Below are 18,415 nucleotides of genomic sequence, written 5' to 3' on the forward strand. Positions count from 1 at the left end.
TGTTTACTTCCTTTAATGCGGTGACACACATTCACTATGCCCTCTGAATATGCACTGCTGTGTCACACATTTCACAGATACTGTTGTCTGAACTACAAAGAAGCTGAGGAGGAGGAGGTTCAGGAGGCACAGTCAGTACTGGAAACACACCACATCATGCATAGTTGCCAACATTGTAAAAAAAAAAATGTGGGACACTTTTGTGGCTGTAGGCGGAGGTGTACAATAATTAGGGGGCGGGGCATTCATTTGTAGGCGTGGCTTAGAGAAAATACAAAAGTGTGGCGTGCTCAGCGTGCCGCGGCGAAAAATGGGCGTGGTTTACACGACATAGTGGGTGTGGCTTAAATGGGCGTGGCTCAATAGGGTGTGGTTAGAGTCTGAGATGAATGATGGAGAGGGGGAAAGGGGGAGAGGGAAATGACGAGGGAGCAGCCCCAGATCCTACACAATAAAAATATGTGTATTCTAGAAAGTTTAACAATCAGCAGATAAAGATACTCCAAACACCTGGTGTTAGCACTTCAATCATCCCGGCACCATGGTTGTTATGGTGTCAGGATGATTGAAGTGCATTATTTCTATTATTACATTGTAATATAAAATTAAATCATTCAACTCACCATAATGCAGAATCAGTGGGATCCCTGAGCGTGTCACTAGCCACGTCGCCTGCCACCAGCCGTCCGTCCTTGCGTCAGATGTCCCAGTAGAGTCCGTTCTTGCATCAGGTGCCCCCAGCGGAGCCCCCCTTACATCAGATGTCCCCAGAGGAGCCCCCCTCACACCAGGAGTCCCCGGCGGAGCCCCCTCTCACACCAGGAGTCCCCGGCAGAGCTCCCCCTCACATCAGGAGTCCCCGGCGGAGCCCCCCTCACATCAGGAGTCCCCGGCGGAGCTCCCCCTCACATCAGGAGTCCCCGGCGGAGCTCCCCCTCACATAAGGGTCCCAGCGGAGCCCCACCTCACATGAGGAGTCCCCGGCGGAGCCCCCCCTCACATGAGGAGTCCCCGGCGGAGCCCCCTCACATGAGGAGTCCCCGGCGGAGCCCCCCCCACATGAGGAGTCCCCGGCGGAGCTCCCCCTCACATGAGGAGTCCCCGGCGGAGCCCCCCTCACATGAGGAGTCCCCGGCGGAGCCCCCCTCACATGAGGAGTCCCCGGCGGAGCCCCCCCTCACATGAGGAGTCCCCGGCGGAGTTCCCCCTCACATTAGGAGTCCCCGGCGGACCCTCCCTTACATCAGGAGTCCCCGGCGGAGCTCCCCCTCACATCAGGAGTCCCTGGCCGAGCCCCCCCTCACATTAGGAGTCCCTGGCGGAGATCCCCCTCACATCAGGTGCCCACGGCGGAGCTCCCCCTCACATCAGGTATCCCCGGTAGAGCCCCCCTCACATCAGGAGTCCCCAGCGGAGCCCCCCCTCACATCAGGTGTCCCCGGTAGAGCCCCCCCTCACATCAGGAGTCCCCAGTGGAGCCCCCCTCAGGTCAGGTGTCCCCAGTGGAGCCCCCCCTCACAGGTGTCCCCAGTGGAGCCCCCCCCTCACATCAGGAGTCCCCAGTGGAGCCCCCCTCACATTAGGTGTCCCCAGTGGAGCCCCCCCTCACATTAGGTGTCCCCAGTTGAGCCCCCCCTCACATTAGGTGTCCCCAGTGGAGCCCCCCTCACATCAGGTGTCCCCGGCGGAGCCCCCCTTGCATCAGGTGTCCCCAGTGGAGCTCCCCCTTACGATTCCCAGAGCGATGCGCCCCCCCACCTCAGAGGTGTCCGCCGGCCGCATGGCTAGAACCCCCGCCCCTTTCCATAACAGACTGGCAGCGGGGTGTGGCAAGGCGGAGCGGGGTGGAGGGTGGGCGGCGACGCAGGACTGGCAGCGGGGCGGGGCGGGGCGTAGGCGGGGCGGAGGGTGGTTGGCGATGCAGGACTGGCAGCGGGGTGTGGCAAGGCGGATCGGGATGGAGGGTGGGCGGCGACGCAGGACTGGCAGCGGGGCGGGGCGTAGGCGGGGCGGAGGGTGGGCGGCGACGCAGGACTGGCAGCGGGGCGGGGGGTAGGCGGGGAGAGGCGGGGCGAGGCGGAGCGGGGCGGAGGGTGGGCGGTGACGCAGGAGCTCTGTCTAGCTCCCCCCAGCCGTGTTCCTGATCTTCGTTAAAATGGCGGCCGGCGGAGACATTGTCTCCGCCGGCCGCGGACCTCTAGCGGCGGTGGCGAAAATCCTGAAGAACTGGATTTCTCTGCACATTTACCGGGACACCACAAATTCGGGGATGGCGTGTAAGTCCCGGGAATGTCCCGGGAAATCCGGGACCGTTGGCAACTATGCATCATGTCTTCTTGCAGGCAGCAATGTACCATGGGATATGTGGTCCTTAGAATCAAAAGTAAGCCAAAGGAATGAGCGGAGGAGAAGCTGAAAAGGATGCAGGGAATCCAGAAAGTTGTGGAAAGAGAAAACAACATGAAATTAGATTTTTCAGGTAAGCTTATTTTGTATTGTCAAAAATATTGATTGTTTGTATTGCTATTACAATGCTGATGTTCCAAATTGACAGTGTATGCTGTTGTTCCAGGACATTAGGTTACCACCAATCACAGGGATTTGCAGACTCGGGTGTCCTGGTATGCATAATCAATACTGGGATATAATGGGATCCAGGTAGACTACTTCTGTGTTTATTTAAAGTTTTTCTGTTTAAGGCATCTGTATACATTTCTTATCAAATATTTCCCTAACATAACAAGATGCTTGTATTGAATATGGCAGCTATTTGGAGATATATTGTAAAAAAAAAAAAAAAGGAAGATTCACTAAATTAGGCATCACTTAGTAATCTGATGTACTGCTGTGCATACTCCAGGAACTGCTACTGCTCTGAGATCTGGAAGGCCTTCTCACTTCTGCAAAGTGGAAAAGAAAACCTTATGTTATTGTCTTAGTGAAAAAACTCAAGCATTTATATATTTAAATAAATTACATTTTGCTACCAGTCTCTTTTCTTGCTTGTGATTTGTTTTCTCTAGGTCAGGGCCATAAAACTATGGGGTCTCTTTTAAAAAAAAAAATAGCGTTACAGATGCCACAGCATTTGCACAGCCATCCCGAATAAATCTTGTAATGTGTCTAATTTCCTATGATCGTCAGCTCCATCTAGTGGCCATTACATGGTATTTTCCTGATTGAGATGTGCCAGGAAAATATTGCATTATGGTAATTAGGTGGAGCTGAAAATCATGGAAAATATATTAGACACATTACATGGATTATTCGTGAAGGTTGTTCAAATGCTGTGACATTCGTACAGCAATTTTTAATTTTTTATTTAATAAACAACCGGCTTAGTGTGTTTGAGGCCATATACAGCCACTTTGGTCCCCATCCATATACTGAAGCTGTCAGTAAGCGCAAGATGAATTTAAACTGAATATCATCCAACAAGTTTTTAAAGCAAACTTGCAGAGCAAAGCAACAATTAAAAGAAAACTTGCAGGGCAAAGCAAAAAGTTTGTTTTAATTTCTCTCCCTACCAGCATATACACATATTGCGTCTGTTTACACCCATCGGTCTATAGGAGTGAATGAAGGGTCCTTTTAGGTCTGGCTGAAAAACTGACAGACGAACCTGATTGGACCCTTCCTCTGAAAGAGGCCTTACTGTTATCTGCATGGGCAAAAGCACAGTTTTACTTAAAGGAGAAGTCCAGCCTAAGCTCGTTTGGCTGGGCTTCTCCTATGGGTCACAGGAGTGCAATGCATTTTGCACTCCTGTGACCCGTTTTCAGCAGAGAGCGGTCTGATGTCCGTTCTCTGCTGACGTCACAGAAATCAGTCCAGGCACTGCGTCATCCCGACAATAAAGTCTGGATCCGCCAGGTGCCTGGACTGACCCTCGTCTCAGCCTCTTAGCAAGCTGCTAAGAGCCTGAGATGGCCACTCCCTGCCCCTCCACAGATCAGCACTCCAGTGTGTGTGGAGGAGCAGAAAGGAGAGCTGCTGATTGACAGTCAGCAGCTCTCTGCTCAGAGAGCAGTGAGAACTGAGCCATCGGTGGTATTCGATCGCTTGGCTCAAGTGTAGAGGCGCCAGGGGACAGATGCAGCATCGGACCGATGCTGAATCCACCTAGGTATGTATAATGGAGGAAAAAACCCCAAACCCATACTTCTCTTTTAAGCCCTGGTCCACACCAGTGAAATCATGCTACTTCAGAACGATTTTAAAGCTGCAGATCAGTGCAATTTGGGTTGGCGATTTTATTGCAGCTTACGACTTCATTTAGCAGAAGTCAGTCAATTAAATCACAGAAAAATAATGCAGGAACCTTTTTCAAAGTCTCTGCAACTTGAGTCGCAATGATTTGAACAGTTCCATTGCCAAAAATAGTGACTTGTCATGCGATTTTGAACTGTCAAATTGCATTGGTGTGAGACGAGGGCTTAAAGCCACACTTTTAGTGGCTTTAAAGGGACTATGTCAGCATTTTAAATAAAACAAAAAATACCCTGCAAAAGAAATGATTATAGTTACCCATCCCTATGCATTTGACACAGTTCTAGGTGATTTGAATATCCTTTGGCACGCTGTATTCCATCCGCTAATCCATACGTCACTTAAAGGACACAGAAGTGGCATATAGCCAACCGATGGAACCAAAGCATGAGGTTGGTATTGAGGAAACCAACATATTCTGAAGTGTGTAAGATGTGAATTTCCGTGGGCAGATTTTGAAGTTCCGTGGGCAGATTTTCCCTACAAATGACCACGCATTTCTGAGTGACAGATAATTATAAAAAGTATTCTTTTGCACTGTATTTTAATTGTTTGATAAAAGCAAACTTTGCTGCCTTGCGTAATGAACCTCACAATTATGCAGAGCAAAAGTGAAGTAATGCTGACAAGAGTTATTGTAGAACTGCCCTCCAGTGATGTGATGTCTGCAAGCTCCCTTCCCAGTGCTGACATCTTTGCCTGGTTTTTGTCTGGGTTCACCATCTTCAGTCACCTTGATTGGCTGGGCTGAAATAATGTAACTCCTATGCATGCATAGCTCAGTGTATTGTCTAAATATGCTAGCAAGAAGGACGTTTAGAAGCTTTTAATGCCAAAGAGGCACAATATGTCTCTTCTTCAATAAAAAAAACTCTATTGTCTGCAATTTTTTAAAAACATTTCTTTAATTCACAATAGATAGGGAAGATGCTGATTTGCATCACAGTAATGCTGCCTTGTGTTCCCCAACATTTGGTCATGTGACCAGATTCCCTGTCTATGCTCTGAAAATACATGCAACCTGACAGTTTAAAGATGTCACAACTTATAATATATATAGCAATGTTCATTTAGTTAGTAAAGAAACCTACCAGTTGTTTCACAATGAACATTTACAACTGGAGGAGACTTCAGCCTGAAAAACAAAATAGAGGGGAGACTTTACTGATTGAAAAAAAAAACAACAGATCTTGAAGGCTTTAAAGAGGAAGTAAACACTGTCTCCTTTTTTTTTTGGTCACCTGCAAAGTAAAGGCATAATGTGCTAGTATGCATCGCAGTGGCATCTGGTGGTATATTTTTTTGGGGGGGCGGTAATCAATCCCCCGGCTGCCATCCCCCTCCCCCAGTCTGTGTCACCAGCCCTGCACTAACCCCATCTAGGTCGCGGGCAGCGCTTCCTCCGGGTGGCGTCTCCTCCTCCTGGTGCTTCACGGTGGCTTCCTCTGCGTCTCCTCCCTCCTCGGTGGCCAATAGGATCGCTTCTTCTCTCAGCCAATCGGACGGGAGGAGAATCAGAAAGACAATTAATTCCCTATTGTCACACAACTGGGTGGGCTCGGGAGGCGCAGTGATCTGCCCCTGAGCCCATCCTTTTTGGAAGCCTATTAAAGTCTCTGGCTCTAATCACGTGCTTAAAAAAAAACCATTGGAATCCATGCGTCCGGTGTCCCGCATGTAGATTAGGGGACCGGACGCATTGATTAGGGTTATTTTTTCTTTAAGCACGTGATTAAACCCAGAGGGGCCGCCACTGATGCATCGCATACCAGCACTTTATGAGAAACTTACCTGCAAACAAAGCCCTTGTCGTCCCCGCTGGAGGCCGCATCCATCTTCCTTCTGGGTCCGCAGGCTCCGGCTGTGTGAGCTATTTCCTCACGGGAGCCGCCGGTCACGGCACAGGGCTCTAAAGAAATGGCACGGATGGCCGTTCCTTCAGAGCGCATGCACCGATTACGTCATTGGCGCAGTATACAGTAAATATCTCCTAAATAGTGCAAGTTTAGGAGATATTTACAGTACCTATAGGTAAGCCTTATTATAGGCTTACCTATAGGTACAAACATTAGAGAGGTTTACTTCCTCTTTAACACTATGGATCTTGTGTATTACAAACATCTCAAGAAAGGGTCTGTGTTGAATTTAGAAGCTGGTTAGATTTCAGCAATAATGTTTCTGGTGCAGGTAAGACATTAACCTCTTGCCGACCAGCCACTGTCATTATACCGTGGCAGGTTGGCACGGCTGCACGGATCACCGTAGGTGTACGTCGGCCCCTTTAAGAGCGATAGGGGGCGCGGTGCCGGAGTCAATGCATGTGGCCGGCGGTCGTGATGTCCTGCGATCGCTCCACAGAGAACCAGAATGGGGATGTGTGTATGTAAACAAACAGATCCCTGTTCTGACAGGGGAGTAGAGAGAGATCTGCTGTTGCTAGTGATCAGGAACAGTGATCTCTCTCCTCCTCCAGTCAGCCCAGCCCCCACAGTTAGAAACACCTCTTTAGGGAACACTTAACCCCTTGATCGCCTCTAGTGTTAACCCCTTCCCTGCCAGTGACATTTATACAGTAATCAGTGGCTATTTTTAGCTCTGATTGCTGTATAAATGTCACTGGTCCCACAAAAGTGTCAAAAGTGTCCAATTCGTCCGTCGCAATGTCGCAGTCCCGCTAAAAATCACAGTTTGCCACCATCAGGGCTTTTTTTCAGCGGGAACGCGGGGGAACGCAGTTCTGGCACCTCCACCACTGAATGTATGTAATGACAAGGGGTGCTGGGGGTGTGCTGGAGGTTCTATTGATGCTAGCTGCTGGGGAATCAATTGTTGCTGGAGGATATTTATTTTTGCAGGGGGGGTCTATTGTTCCTGTGGAAGGATCTATTGCTGCTGGGGGTGGGTCTTATGTTGCTGGGGGGAATTAGTCGTTGCTGGGAGGGATCTACTGTTGAGACAGGGGTCTATTGTTGCTGGCTGCTGGAGTGTCTATTGATGCTGACTGTTGGGAGTCTAACGTTGCTGGGGTGGATCTATTGTTGCTGGAAGGTCCATTGTTGCTAGCTACAGGGAATCTTTTTTACTGTCTTTCTTGTTGTCATTAACAAATTCCATACAAATTACACAAAATTATTCTTGGTTCTGTATTCTGTAAAAGGGGTGGTACTGGGAGGTGGGGTGAGGGTGGAACCAAGGAACAGTGCTCAGAGGTGAGTACGGGGCAGGGACAAGGGGTGAGTTGGAAGAGGTGAGTTCCTGCACCTATCCTCTGAGAAAAAATGCCCTGGCCGCCATTACTAGTAAAAAATAAATAAATAATAAAAATGCCATAAATCTATCCCCTATTTTGTAGACGCTATATCTTAGCGCAAACCAATCAATACGCTTATTGCGATTATTTTTACCAAAAATATGTAGTAGAATACATATTGGCCTAAACTGATGAAGAATTTTTTTTTTTTTTTTTTAAATTGGGGATATTTATTATAGCAAAAAGTAAAAAAAATATATATATATTTTTTCACAATTGTCGCTCTTTTTTTGTTTATAGCGCAAAAAATAAAAATCGCAGAGGTGATCAAATACCACCAGAAGAAAGCTCTATTTGTGAGAAAAAAAGGACATACATTTTCTTTGGGTACAATGTCGCACGACCGCGCAATTGTCAGTTAAAGCAACGCAGTGCCGTATCTCAAAAAATGGCCTGGTCATTAACTGCTTCCTGACCGCCTCACGCGGATATACTGTGGCAGAAGGGCATGTACAGGCAGATTAACGTACCTGTACGTTGCCATTTAAGAGGCGGCATGCAGGTGCCCGCCCGCCGGGTACCCCGTGGGCGTGATCACGGGTCCCACGGACTCGATGTCCGCGGGGATACCCGCAATCGTCTCACGGAGAGGAAGAACGGGGAAATGCTGATGTAAACAAGCATTTCCCCGTTCTGCCTAATGACACACACTGATCACAGCTCCCTGTAATCGGGAGTGATGATTAGTGTTGTGTCACACATTCTCATTCCCAGCCCATTCCCCCCACAGTTAGAATCACTCCCTAGGACACACTTAACCCCTACAGGGCCACCTAGTGGTTAACCCCTTCACTGCCAGTCAATGCATTTTTAATCTCACTGATCGCTGTATAAATGTGAATGGTCCCAAAAATGTTTTTTTATATATTTTTTTGGGGATATTTATTATAGTAAGTAAAAAACAAAGCATTTTTTTCAAAATTGTCACAATTTTTTTAATAGCACAAAAAATAAAAACCGCAAAGGTGATCAAATACCACTAAAAGAAAGCTCTATTTGTGGGGAAAAAAGGACGTAAATTTTGTTTGGGAGCCACGTCGCACGAACGCACAATTGTCAGTTAAAGCGACGCAGTGGCGAATCGCAAAAAGTGCTCTGGTCTTTGGCCAGCCAAATGGTCCGGGGCTTAAGTGGTTAAGGGGGCAAATCCTTCCAGTCCTTAAGTGGTTAAATGGAAGAATCTCACTTACTGCTATAGTCACACAGACTTTCTTTTTTTTTTAAACGCTAGCCATAGACAGATAGAAATTTGACCAGTTTAGCGAACAGTGACTGCAGCCAATTGGCTACAAATACTGATCAGTGTATTCTGACAGCAGCAGGAATCTATCCATCTGTGGCCAGTGCAACTGTATTTTAAACTGCAATTTACTGTTTAGTTCATGGCAATAAATGGCAGCAAGTTAAAGAGACCATACAATATAATTTACCATACTTTACAGCCTAATTCAAAGAGCACTTCCAGTCTAATCAAGCTAACACTAATGCCGCGTACACACGGTCGGACTTTTGAGCTAAAAAAGTCCGACAGCCTGTCCGACAGACTTTCGACGGACTTTTGGCGAACTTTCAACAGACTTTCTAACGATATTTCTGGGTCCAGCGGAGTTACGACGTAATGATTTGAAGCATGTTCCAAATCTAAAGTCCGTCAAATTTGTGGCTGGAAAAGTCCGCTGAAGGTCCGAGGAAGCCCACACACGATCGGATTGTCCGCCGGATTTGGTCCGTCGGCGTCCGTCGGACAAGTCCGGTCGAAAAGTCTGACCATGTGTACGCGGCATTACAAATTCCTCTTGGAAGCTTTAAGACCCTGGGTGCTTTATTTTGGAAATCCCATCTTTATCTAAGACTGGCACGTTGGCTTTTAGCCCCCACACCACACCCAAAGTGATGGGTTTCCTCACTGACTAAAATAGCCCTGGGAAAAATGCTAAATATGTAATGCAGGCCCCTGGATTTGAATATGAATTTACTTATGTTAGAATAAGGGCACTTTCACACTGGCGTGCTTCAAAACTGCCAGTAAAATGCCTAGGTGTTCATGGAGCGCTTTTGCTGCACTTTTTAAAAGGACATGTTCCTCAAAAACTGCACCAAAAATGCTTAGTGGGAGTGTTTTTGGGGCGTTTTTGAGCCGGTTCCCGTTCAATTCAATGGAGAGGAGCGTTTTTGGTGTGTTTTTTTTTTCTTTTAGCGCCCCAAACATGCTCCAAAGATTCTATAAGCAGGGTTTTTTTTGACTACAAGGAAAGTGCACCACCCCAGTGTGAAAACATTCATTGATTTTAAAGAGAAACACTTTTCTTGAGCTTTTTGAATTGTTTAGAATGCTGGGTGTCCAGTGCACCCCTGTACCTTTAAAGAGGGATGGGCTCCCTCCAGGCTCACCTGCCCTCTGCCTTTCCATTATAATGCATGTGCTGCCATTGTGGAGTTTTTTGAGTTAGGACTGCAGATAATATTGGGGTGCCTTGAAGGGGCTCTGCAGCTTGCGTGTGTATTTGCAAATGCGAGCAAAATAATCCCCTGTTTTTAATTCATACTGTTCGATAGGATATTTTTGTTGGTTGCAGTCTGGTCGGTAAGTTGAACTGGGAATTTCTTGGGTTTTGTTTTGCATGGAATTGTTTAGTGTTGACAGGGTGCCAGCAGGTGGAATCTATGTTGTGGGCAGAGCCTGAAAATCTGGTGGAGATATCTGAGCATTGCAATACCAAAAAGATAAAACTTTTCTAGCACCTTCTCATGGGAAAAATAACAGTTCTTTACAAAAATGAAAAAATAAAATAAAATGGGAAAATTTTGAGTTTTGCTATATGTATGCTCTACTTCAGATCATACTACTCAAAATGACAATGTAGGGAAGCCCGGAATGATAATGGAAATATGGAATGGTAATGAAGGGCTGGGCATGACAAGGTGGAATAGGAGACAACGGAGGGTTAAAAATGGAAAGGAAGTAAGAGGGAGGGGATTGAAGTTAACTTTAGGGGTGGAGAGATATAAAAGGAATAGGCGGGGTTTAAGCAGGAGCAGTGTGAGGAGACAGAAAAAGGGGAAGTTGCCACAGGGGGAGAGAAGCTTTTGCAGCAGCATGGCAGACATTGATTTGATCCTAGCAAGGCTGAGGACGGCGGCGGCCACGAGGGGACAGGAATGGCTACAGGCTCAGGTAGCTCCATTGCTCCTAGACGAAGCGGGGGGGTCCGGCGGGGGGGGGGAAGCGACGCCACGCGCCAGGCGGTCTAGGCCGCCTGAGCGTTTTTCACCAGGCCCCTCATCCAGAACAGCTCGCCCTAATAGGAGCCCGGGAACGGACCCGTCGGCCCCACCAGCAAAACGGGTGGCCGCCGTCACCCCTGGGGGGACCGGGCGGAATCCTCCACAACGGCGGAGCGCGGGGGGCGGGGCTTCGGGCCGTTATGGCGCCCGGGCTTCGCCACCCAGAAGACAGGACAGCAGCAGAACGGTCCCCCCCACAGCACAGGCATCTGCTAGGGGGGAGATCCGACGGGGGAGGAGCAGGGGCACGGCTGGAGGTCAGCTTCCAGACGCTGCTGGCAGCCCCCATGCAGCTAGGATCAGTAGAGAGCCAGTGGAAGACAGAAGGAGAGGTCCAGGGGCCAGCAGAGGTGACAGCAGTGTGGGACAGCAGAGCACAGCAGCAGGTGGTCGCAAGGAAAGGGGGAGAACAGCCACAAGATGGGAATCCACAGCCCCCAGGCAAGCTTCACCTGGGAGGTTACTCACGCCGATGCTCCAAGCCACGGAAGTTCGGTCGGAAGGAGAGCTGTCGGGTTCGGATGAGGACGTGCGCCAGGACATCGCGCCTTCTGGAGGATCCAGTGCAGCGGCGATGGGAAGCAGACCCAGTCAGCCTGGTGAGTCACATGTTCTAACTGATTCTGTTATCAATGTTGATGGTGGTAATTGGTTAGATAGGGGTGATGGGGGGGACACCATGGCTCCTGGGGGAGTTCTAGGGGCCGTGGCGGGGGGATCGCCTGGCTTAAGGGGGACGGGCGTTCAGCCTGTCGCCGCTGGGACAGGGGGAACATTGCAGGAATTGTTGGGAGGATTAAGGGATTTGGTGCAACGATTTGCAACCAACCAGACGGCGCCAGCGATAGTGGCGCCGTGGGTTGGAGGGCAGGTGGAGCAGTCGGGTGTTGGGGGAACAACGGGGACAAGGGGTGAGGCTGTCGCCGACTCAGACGCCGGGGTGGCGGAAAACACCGCCACGGGGGAATCTGCAGTGGCGGTCAGGAAGGATGTGGTCAGGATAGCGGATGCGGCTAAATGCGAAGTGTACGTCTGCTATGAAGGCCCGCTGGGAGCACACTTAAAACAAGAAGTGCGGGAGAAAATAGTAAAAGGTGAGTATGTGGAAATTTTTTCCTTGTTACCGTTAGAGAAGTTCAACTTGGATAGGGTAAAGCCTGACGATTCCAAAAAAGAAGATGAGGAGAAGCGAAGGTATCGTCTGATCCCTAGGACCTTTAGTAATTGGTTGCAGGCGTTCGCCATTATGGCGAGTGTAATTGGCGAAAAGAACCCGGAGCATTGCTCTGCGTTGTTTTGCTACATGGATGCCATAGGTGAGGCACATAGGGTGTATGGGGGCACTGCGTGGCTTCGATACGATGAGCAATTTAGGCAACGCAGGGCGGTGAGGCCGGCTCTTAGGTGGGACCATAAGGATATAAGCTTATGGATGCGTTTGATGTCTTCCGCCAGGGCACCAAACCAGCCTTTTCATGGGGGGGCCGGGGGATCGTCTACCTCTGGACTCCCGGCCGGGAAAAAATTTGGGGTGTGTTGGCAGTTTAACGAAGGATCCTGCAAGTTTGGGGGATCCTGTCGTTTTAAACATGAATGCTCAGGATGTGGGGGGAACCACGCGTTGTCACGCTGCTTCAAAAGAGGAAAGAAGACAGGGGAACCTGCTCAGAAGAGGGATAACGCCAGTGAAGGAGGTAAGGATGCGGCCTTTTTTAAATAGGTACCCGGACAGAGAGGCAGCGAGGGAGTTGGGGGAGGGTTTTTCAGTGGGTTTCAGAATTCCATGTTCTCTGACAGCTATACCTCCGATGGCCAAGAACTTGCGGTCTGCACTGCAGAATCCTGGGGTGGTTTCGGAAAAACTGGCCAAGGAGGTTGCGTTGGGGCGCATGAGTGGGCCTTTCGCAACTAAGCCGTTACAGAATTTAGTAGTGTCACCGTTGGGAGTGGTGCCTAAAAAGGAACCAAACAGGTTTCGCCTTATTCACCACCTTTCATTTCCAAAAGGGGCGTCTGTGAATGATGGTATCAATCCTGAAGATTGTTCAGTGTCGTACACATCGTTCGATGCAGCGGTGGGATGGGTGAGACATTACGGTCAGGGGGCACTCATGGCAAAAGCAGACATTGAGGCGGCATTCCGTTTGCTTCCAGTACATCCGGACAGCTTTTGGCTGTTGGGTTGCTGTTGGCAGGGGGAGTTTTACGTCGATCAGTGCCTGCCAATGGGTTGCTCGATATCTTGCGCCAAGTTTGAGCTGTTTAGCTCATTTCTTGAATGGGTGATTAGGGATGTGTCAGGGATGGATTCTGTGATTCATTATCTGGATGACTTTCTCTGCGTGGGGCCTCGTGAGTCCAAGGGGTGTGCGATTCTGTTGGCAACCTTGGAACACATTGCAGGTAAGTTTGGGGTACCATTAGCAGCGGATAAAACAGAGGGCCCGACGACAGTGTTGAGTTTTTTGGGCATCGAAATAGATACCAGAGACATGGAGTGCAGGTTGCCAGGGGATAAGGTGGACGGGTTAAAAAGGGATGTCAGGGATTTGATGGGACAGAGGAAAGTGCAGCTGCGGCAATTACAATCCCTTTTAGGTAAGTTGAATTTTGCGTGTCGCATTATTCCAATGGGTAGAGTTTTTTGCCGCCGGTTGTCAGCTGCCACAGCGGGGATACAGTCTCCGACTCACTTTATCAGGCTTACCAGGGAACATAGGGAGGACTTGAAGGTGTGGCACACGTTCCTGGAAAGCTACAACGGGCGCTCGGTGTGGATGGAAGGACCGGTAAGTAACTGTGACATGGATTTGGTGACGGACGCCGCGGGATCTACGGGGTATGGGGCTTTTTTCCAAGGGCAGTGGAGTGTGGAGGCATGGCCTGATTTTTGGGTAGAGGCGGGATTTACCCGGAATCTGGTGCTTTTGGAATTATTCCCGGTGGTATTAGCAGTAGAATTGTGGGGGGAGAGATGGCGGAACTTGAAAATACGTTTAAATTGTGACAATATGGGGGTAGTTCAGGTCATCAATCGGCTATCGGCATCATCCCCGCCGGTAATACGATTGTTGCGTCACCTGGTGTTGAGGTGCTTACAAATTAATGTTTTTCTATATGCTGTGCATATCCCGGGCGTAGACAATACTTTGGCTGATTCCTTGTCTCGGTTCCAGTGGGACAGATTCAGGGAGCTGGCGCCCGCCGCGGAAACAGAGGGGATTCCTTGTCCGGGGTGGCTTTGGGAGACGGTATTGGAATCGCCGCAGGATGGATCAGGAAATCGGTGAGTGGGTCGACATGGGCGGCATATGAAAAAGTATGGTCGGAATGGGCCACGTTTACACGGCTGGCGGACGCCGGGCTGGGAGAACAGGACTTGAGGTTGTTGGTAGTGTATTTTGTGTCACGACACATGGAAGGGGGTGGTTCAGTGTCCGCAATTGAGCGGAAATTGGCGGGGTTGGCCTTTCTGTTCAAGTTGCAGGGCCTGACTGATTTTACCAAGGATTTCTGGGTAAAACAGGCCTTAAAAGGTTATAGGAAGAGCCATGCGAAGAAGGATTCGAGGAGGCCGGTATCTTTTTCATTATTACAGGTATTGTGTAATAAGTTAGGTGGGGTATGTAAGTCGGGTTATGAAGTGATTTTGTTCAAGGCGGTTTTTTCTATCGCGTTTTTTGGAGCGTTTCGGGTTGGCGAGTTGGTGAGTCCAGCAAAACAAGTAGCAGGGGGTTTGAAGATGCAGGATGTGGAAGTAAAACGGGATAGGGTGTTGCTGAAACTGGGCAGGTCAAAAACAGACCAAGCCGGAAAAGGGGTAAAAGTGCAACTGTTCAGGTTACCAGGGTCGGGAATTTGCCCGGTTCAAGTAGTTGAGGAATTTCTGCTAATTCGCCCGGTCGGGGAAGGGCCGTTGTTTGTGCATGAAGATAGAACTTTCTTATCTAGGTTTCAATTCATTGCAGTGTTTAGAAAATGCATTGGGGCTGCAGGATTGGATAGTAGGCAATTCGCCTCACACTCCTTCCGTATCGGGGCGGCTACTGAAGCTGCCAGGTGTGGGTTGGATGAGGCAGCAATCAAGAGGATAGGGAGGTGGGAATCCAGGAGGTTCCAGTCTTATGTGCGCCCTCAATTGTCATCAGATGCGATATAAATAAAAAAAAAAAAAAAAAAAAAAAAAAAAAAATAATATACATAGATATTTTATGATTACATGCATTTGAGGACAGGGGTAGGGGAAGTGCACATGTTTCAATTTGTCTTTTGTTGTGTTATGTCTTTGCAGATGGGGGTCAACCACGCCTCGTTTGGATCTTGGGGCACTCCTATGTTTTCTGGGGTGCAAAAAGGGGGGACGTCAGACCAGAAGGCAGGCAACTGGGGATTTCCAGGAGGGAGGCATGTATTCGCTGGTTGGGCTTTCCAGGCATGGGGTGGGGTAGAGTGGTTCAGGAATTTGAACGATGCACTCGACTCGATAGACCCCCGGATGTTTTAGTGATACATGCAGGAGGGAATGATCTGGGGGTCCGATCTACCAGGGAACTGGTGTCGGCCGTCAAGTGTGATTTTTTGGCACTTCGGGTGGCCTTCCCGGGCATGATCATAGTTTGGTCTGACATAGTGGCAAGGACGTCATGGCGCATGGCTAGATCGGTACCTAGGATCAACAAAGCCAGAATTAAAGTAAACAAGGCAATTGGAAAGTTTGTGGTTAATAATGGGGGATTGGTGGTGAGGCACACGGAGTTGGAGGTTAATGTGGGGATGTACCTAAGGGGAGATGGGGTGCACCTTACCGCAGTAGGCATTGATCTTTGGGCTCTCGGGCTTCAAGATGGCATTGAGAGGGCATTGCGGGTGTGGAGGTGCCCTTAAGGCTAAGGGGTCATCCTTGCGGGCTGTGGCGGCATCTTTGGTCTCTGATGGTGGTAAAATGCAAAGAGGTGATGGTAAATGGTGGGGGGCTTTCAGTATTCTGGGCCCCTCTGGTGTGTTCTGTTCTGACAGCGGAAGGCGAGGCTGGAAGACAGATGTTACACTGCGGGAAGGGTGTTGTCACCGAGCTGTTTTTAAATACGGCTGGTGGCCTGGTATGGTAAATTATGTACCGCAGTGTATGGTGTTTGGTGAAGTTGTTAAAATGGAGGAGATGAAGTTAAGAGTGCCATCAGAAGACCAAAGATTGGGAGGTGTAAGAACTGTCAGTTAAAAGTTATACATAGTTGTACAAAATGTTCATTAAAAGAGTTATTTAAAGTTATTTAAAAGTTGGTTTTATATTTTATAATAAAGGAGGCTGCTATGGCCGGTTTTACTCCAAAACAACTCCTGTGTGCGTTATCTAATTATTATAGATAAGAAAGGGAAGGGGGAGTAGTAAATAAAGAGTGGGTAGTGGAAGTTGGGGACATTAGTTCCTACACTGGTCAAGGGAAGCCCGGAATGATAATGGAAATATGGAATGGTAATGAAGGGCTGGGCATGACAAGGTGGAATAGGAGACAACGGAGGGTTAAAAATGGAAAGGAAGTAAGAGGGAGGGGATTGAAGTTAACTTTAGGGGTGGAGAGATATAAAAGGAATAGGCGGGGTTTAAGCAGGAGCAGTGTGAGGAGACAGAAAAAGGGGAAGTTGCCCACCCACCCTCCCTTTTTTGGTTTGTTGTGGGTATTTTCTGGTTTGCTGTTTCTGTTTTTTCTTTATTACAGGTGAATGGATCATGGTCGTCATAGCAGCAATTTATCGGCGGCATCTTTGGTCTCTGATGGTGGTAAAATGCAAAGAGGTGATGGTAAATGGTGGGGGGCTTTCAGTATTCTGGGCCCCTCTGGTGTGTTCTGTTCTGACAGCGGAAGGCGAGGCTGGAAGACAGATGTTACACTGCGGGAAGGGTGTTGTCACCGAGCTGTTTTTAAATACGGCTGGTGGCCTGGTATGGTAAATTATGTACCGCAGTGTATGGTGTTTGGTGAAGTTGTTAAAATGGAGGAGATGAAGTTAAGAGTGCCATCAGAAGACCAAAGATTGGGAGGTGTAAGAACTGTCAGTTAAAAGTTATACATAGTTGTACAAAATGTTCATTAAAAGAGTTATTTAAAGTTATTTAAAAGTTGGTTTTATATTTTATAATAAAGGAGGCTGCTATGGCCGGTTTTACTCCAAAACAACTCCTGTGTGCGTTATCTAATTATTATAGATAAGAAAGGGAAGGGGGAGTAGTAAATAAAGAGTGGGTAGTGGAAGTTGGGGACATTAGTTCCTACACTGGTCAAGTTTTTTAATATTGATCCAACATAGGACTTGGGAAGATACTTCCCTGAAGAAGATATTTATCCAGCTATGGCAAAGAAAAGTTAAATAAATAAATCACCTACAAGTGGATGTCATCCTTGACTAGGCAGGGATTAAGGAAGTGGAAGCAAGTACCACTAAAATAATCACACAATTATGTAACAGGAACAGGCTATGGGGGAGGAGAGGGTGCTTATAACTTTCATTTTCAGGTGAAGGCCCTAATGATGATTTTAGAAGATACATATCCTAAGATCTTACCTGATCTCTTCTCCCTCCAGCAACTTATTATAGGTCGCAATTTCAATATCCAGAGCCAATTTGACATTCATCAGGTTCTGATGCTCCCTCAGTTGCCGGGCAACATCTTGTTTGGCTTTCTGTAGGGCTTCCTGTACTTCAGCAAGCTTTGCATTGGCATCTTTAAGGGTGGCACTACTGTTCTTCTTGGCCACAGACACATCCTGCTCCAAATTCATACACTGTAGTGCCAGACAAGAGAATGAATGAGAACCATATTTCAACTACTGCGAATTGGCTGCAAACATGTTATGATAAGCAGTGTGCATTTTATCCGAGATTGGTTATCTGTAGGACATAGTAGGGTTCTCAACCCCAATTTGGAGTGAATGTACTGAAAGAGGAGAAAAGAAAATGTGCACCAAATTGGAGCTGTTGCCCACGAGGAGCAATCCCAAATCTTGTTTAATATTTCTATAAAATAAGAAGGAGACTCTTGAATGTTCGAAAACAGACAGCAACTCTAATGTTGCACTTTTTTTCCTCTCTTTAGTTTCATTACAACAACAGCTTTATCTTTTTAGGATCTGCTATCTGAAACACCTGTTGTAATTATTAATAGTAGTGTTGATTGCCTGAATTATGAAGCAAAAATAACGGCCGACATTCGGCACGTGTGCACGGCAGCCGGTCCGACAGACTGTCAGACGAGCATGCTGGAAAACCGATCCCGATCATCGCTTTCAGCCAATGCCAGAGAGTGCTGACCGCAGCGTTCTTGCTTCCCCCTCTCAGAACACAATAGAACAGCAGGGGAGAGCGCTCTACTAACATCGGATTGTCAGGTTTTTTTTTCGGGTTGAACAAAAAAAACTAGTGGTATGTACTAGGCATTAGGCTACATTCATTTGGGAGTTCATGTGTAGCCAGGGGAGGCCGCTAGTAAGAATCGGTAGATTCTTGCTGGTGGTTGTAAACACTGTTGTGCGAATAACTGCAGGTATTAGACAT

At 48.2% G+C, this 18,415-nt stretch overlaps 1 protein-coding gene across 2 annotated transcripts in view; it reads right to left on the minus strand.

Annotated features, from left to right (window-relative positions):
* Positions 1-2,653: 2,653 nt before the first annotated feature.
* Positions 2,654-18,415, minus strand: part of LOC141127245 (keratin, type II cytoskeletal 80-like) — a 94,074-nt gene continuing 78,312 nt past the window's right edge. The window contains exons 7-9 of one of the 2 annotated variants that reach the window (XM_073613516.1): positions 17,426-17,646; positions 5,361-5,404; positions 2,654-2,900 (exon numbers count right to left, since the gene is read on the minus strand). In XM_073613516.1, coding sequence (XP_073469617.1) covers positions 2,827-2,900; positions 5,361-5,404; positions 17,426-17,646 — 339 coding nt within the window. In that variant the 3' untranslated portion in view covers positions 2,654-2,826. Of the gene's footprint in view, positions 2,901-5,360; positions 5,405-5,623; positions 5,754-17,425; positions 17,647-18,415 lie in introns of those variants that run through there. The other variant, XM_073613517.1, reaches the window with a different exon arrangement.

This window comes from Aquarana catesbeiana, linkage group LG02 (genome assembly GCF_042186555.1).
Source record: "Aquarana catesbeiana isolate 2022-GZ linkage group LG02, ASM4218655v1, whole genome shotgun sequence".
Classification (NCBI taxonomy): Eukaryota; Metazoa; Chordata; class Amphibia; order Anura; family Ranidae; genus Aquarana; species Aquarana catesbeiana.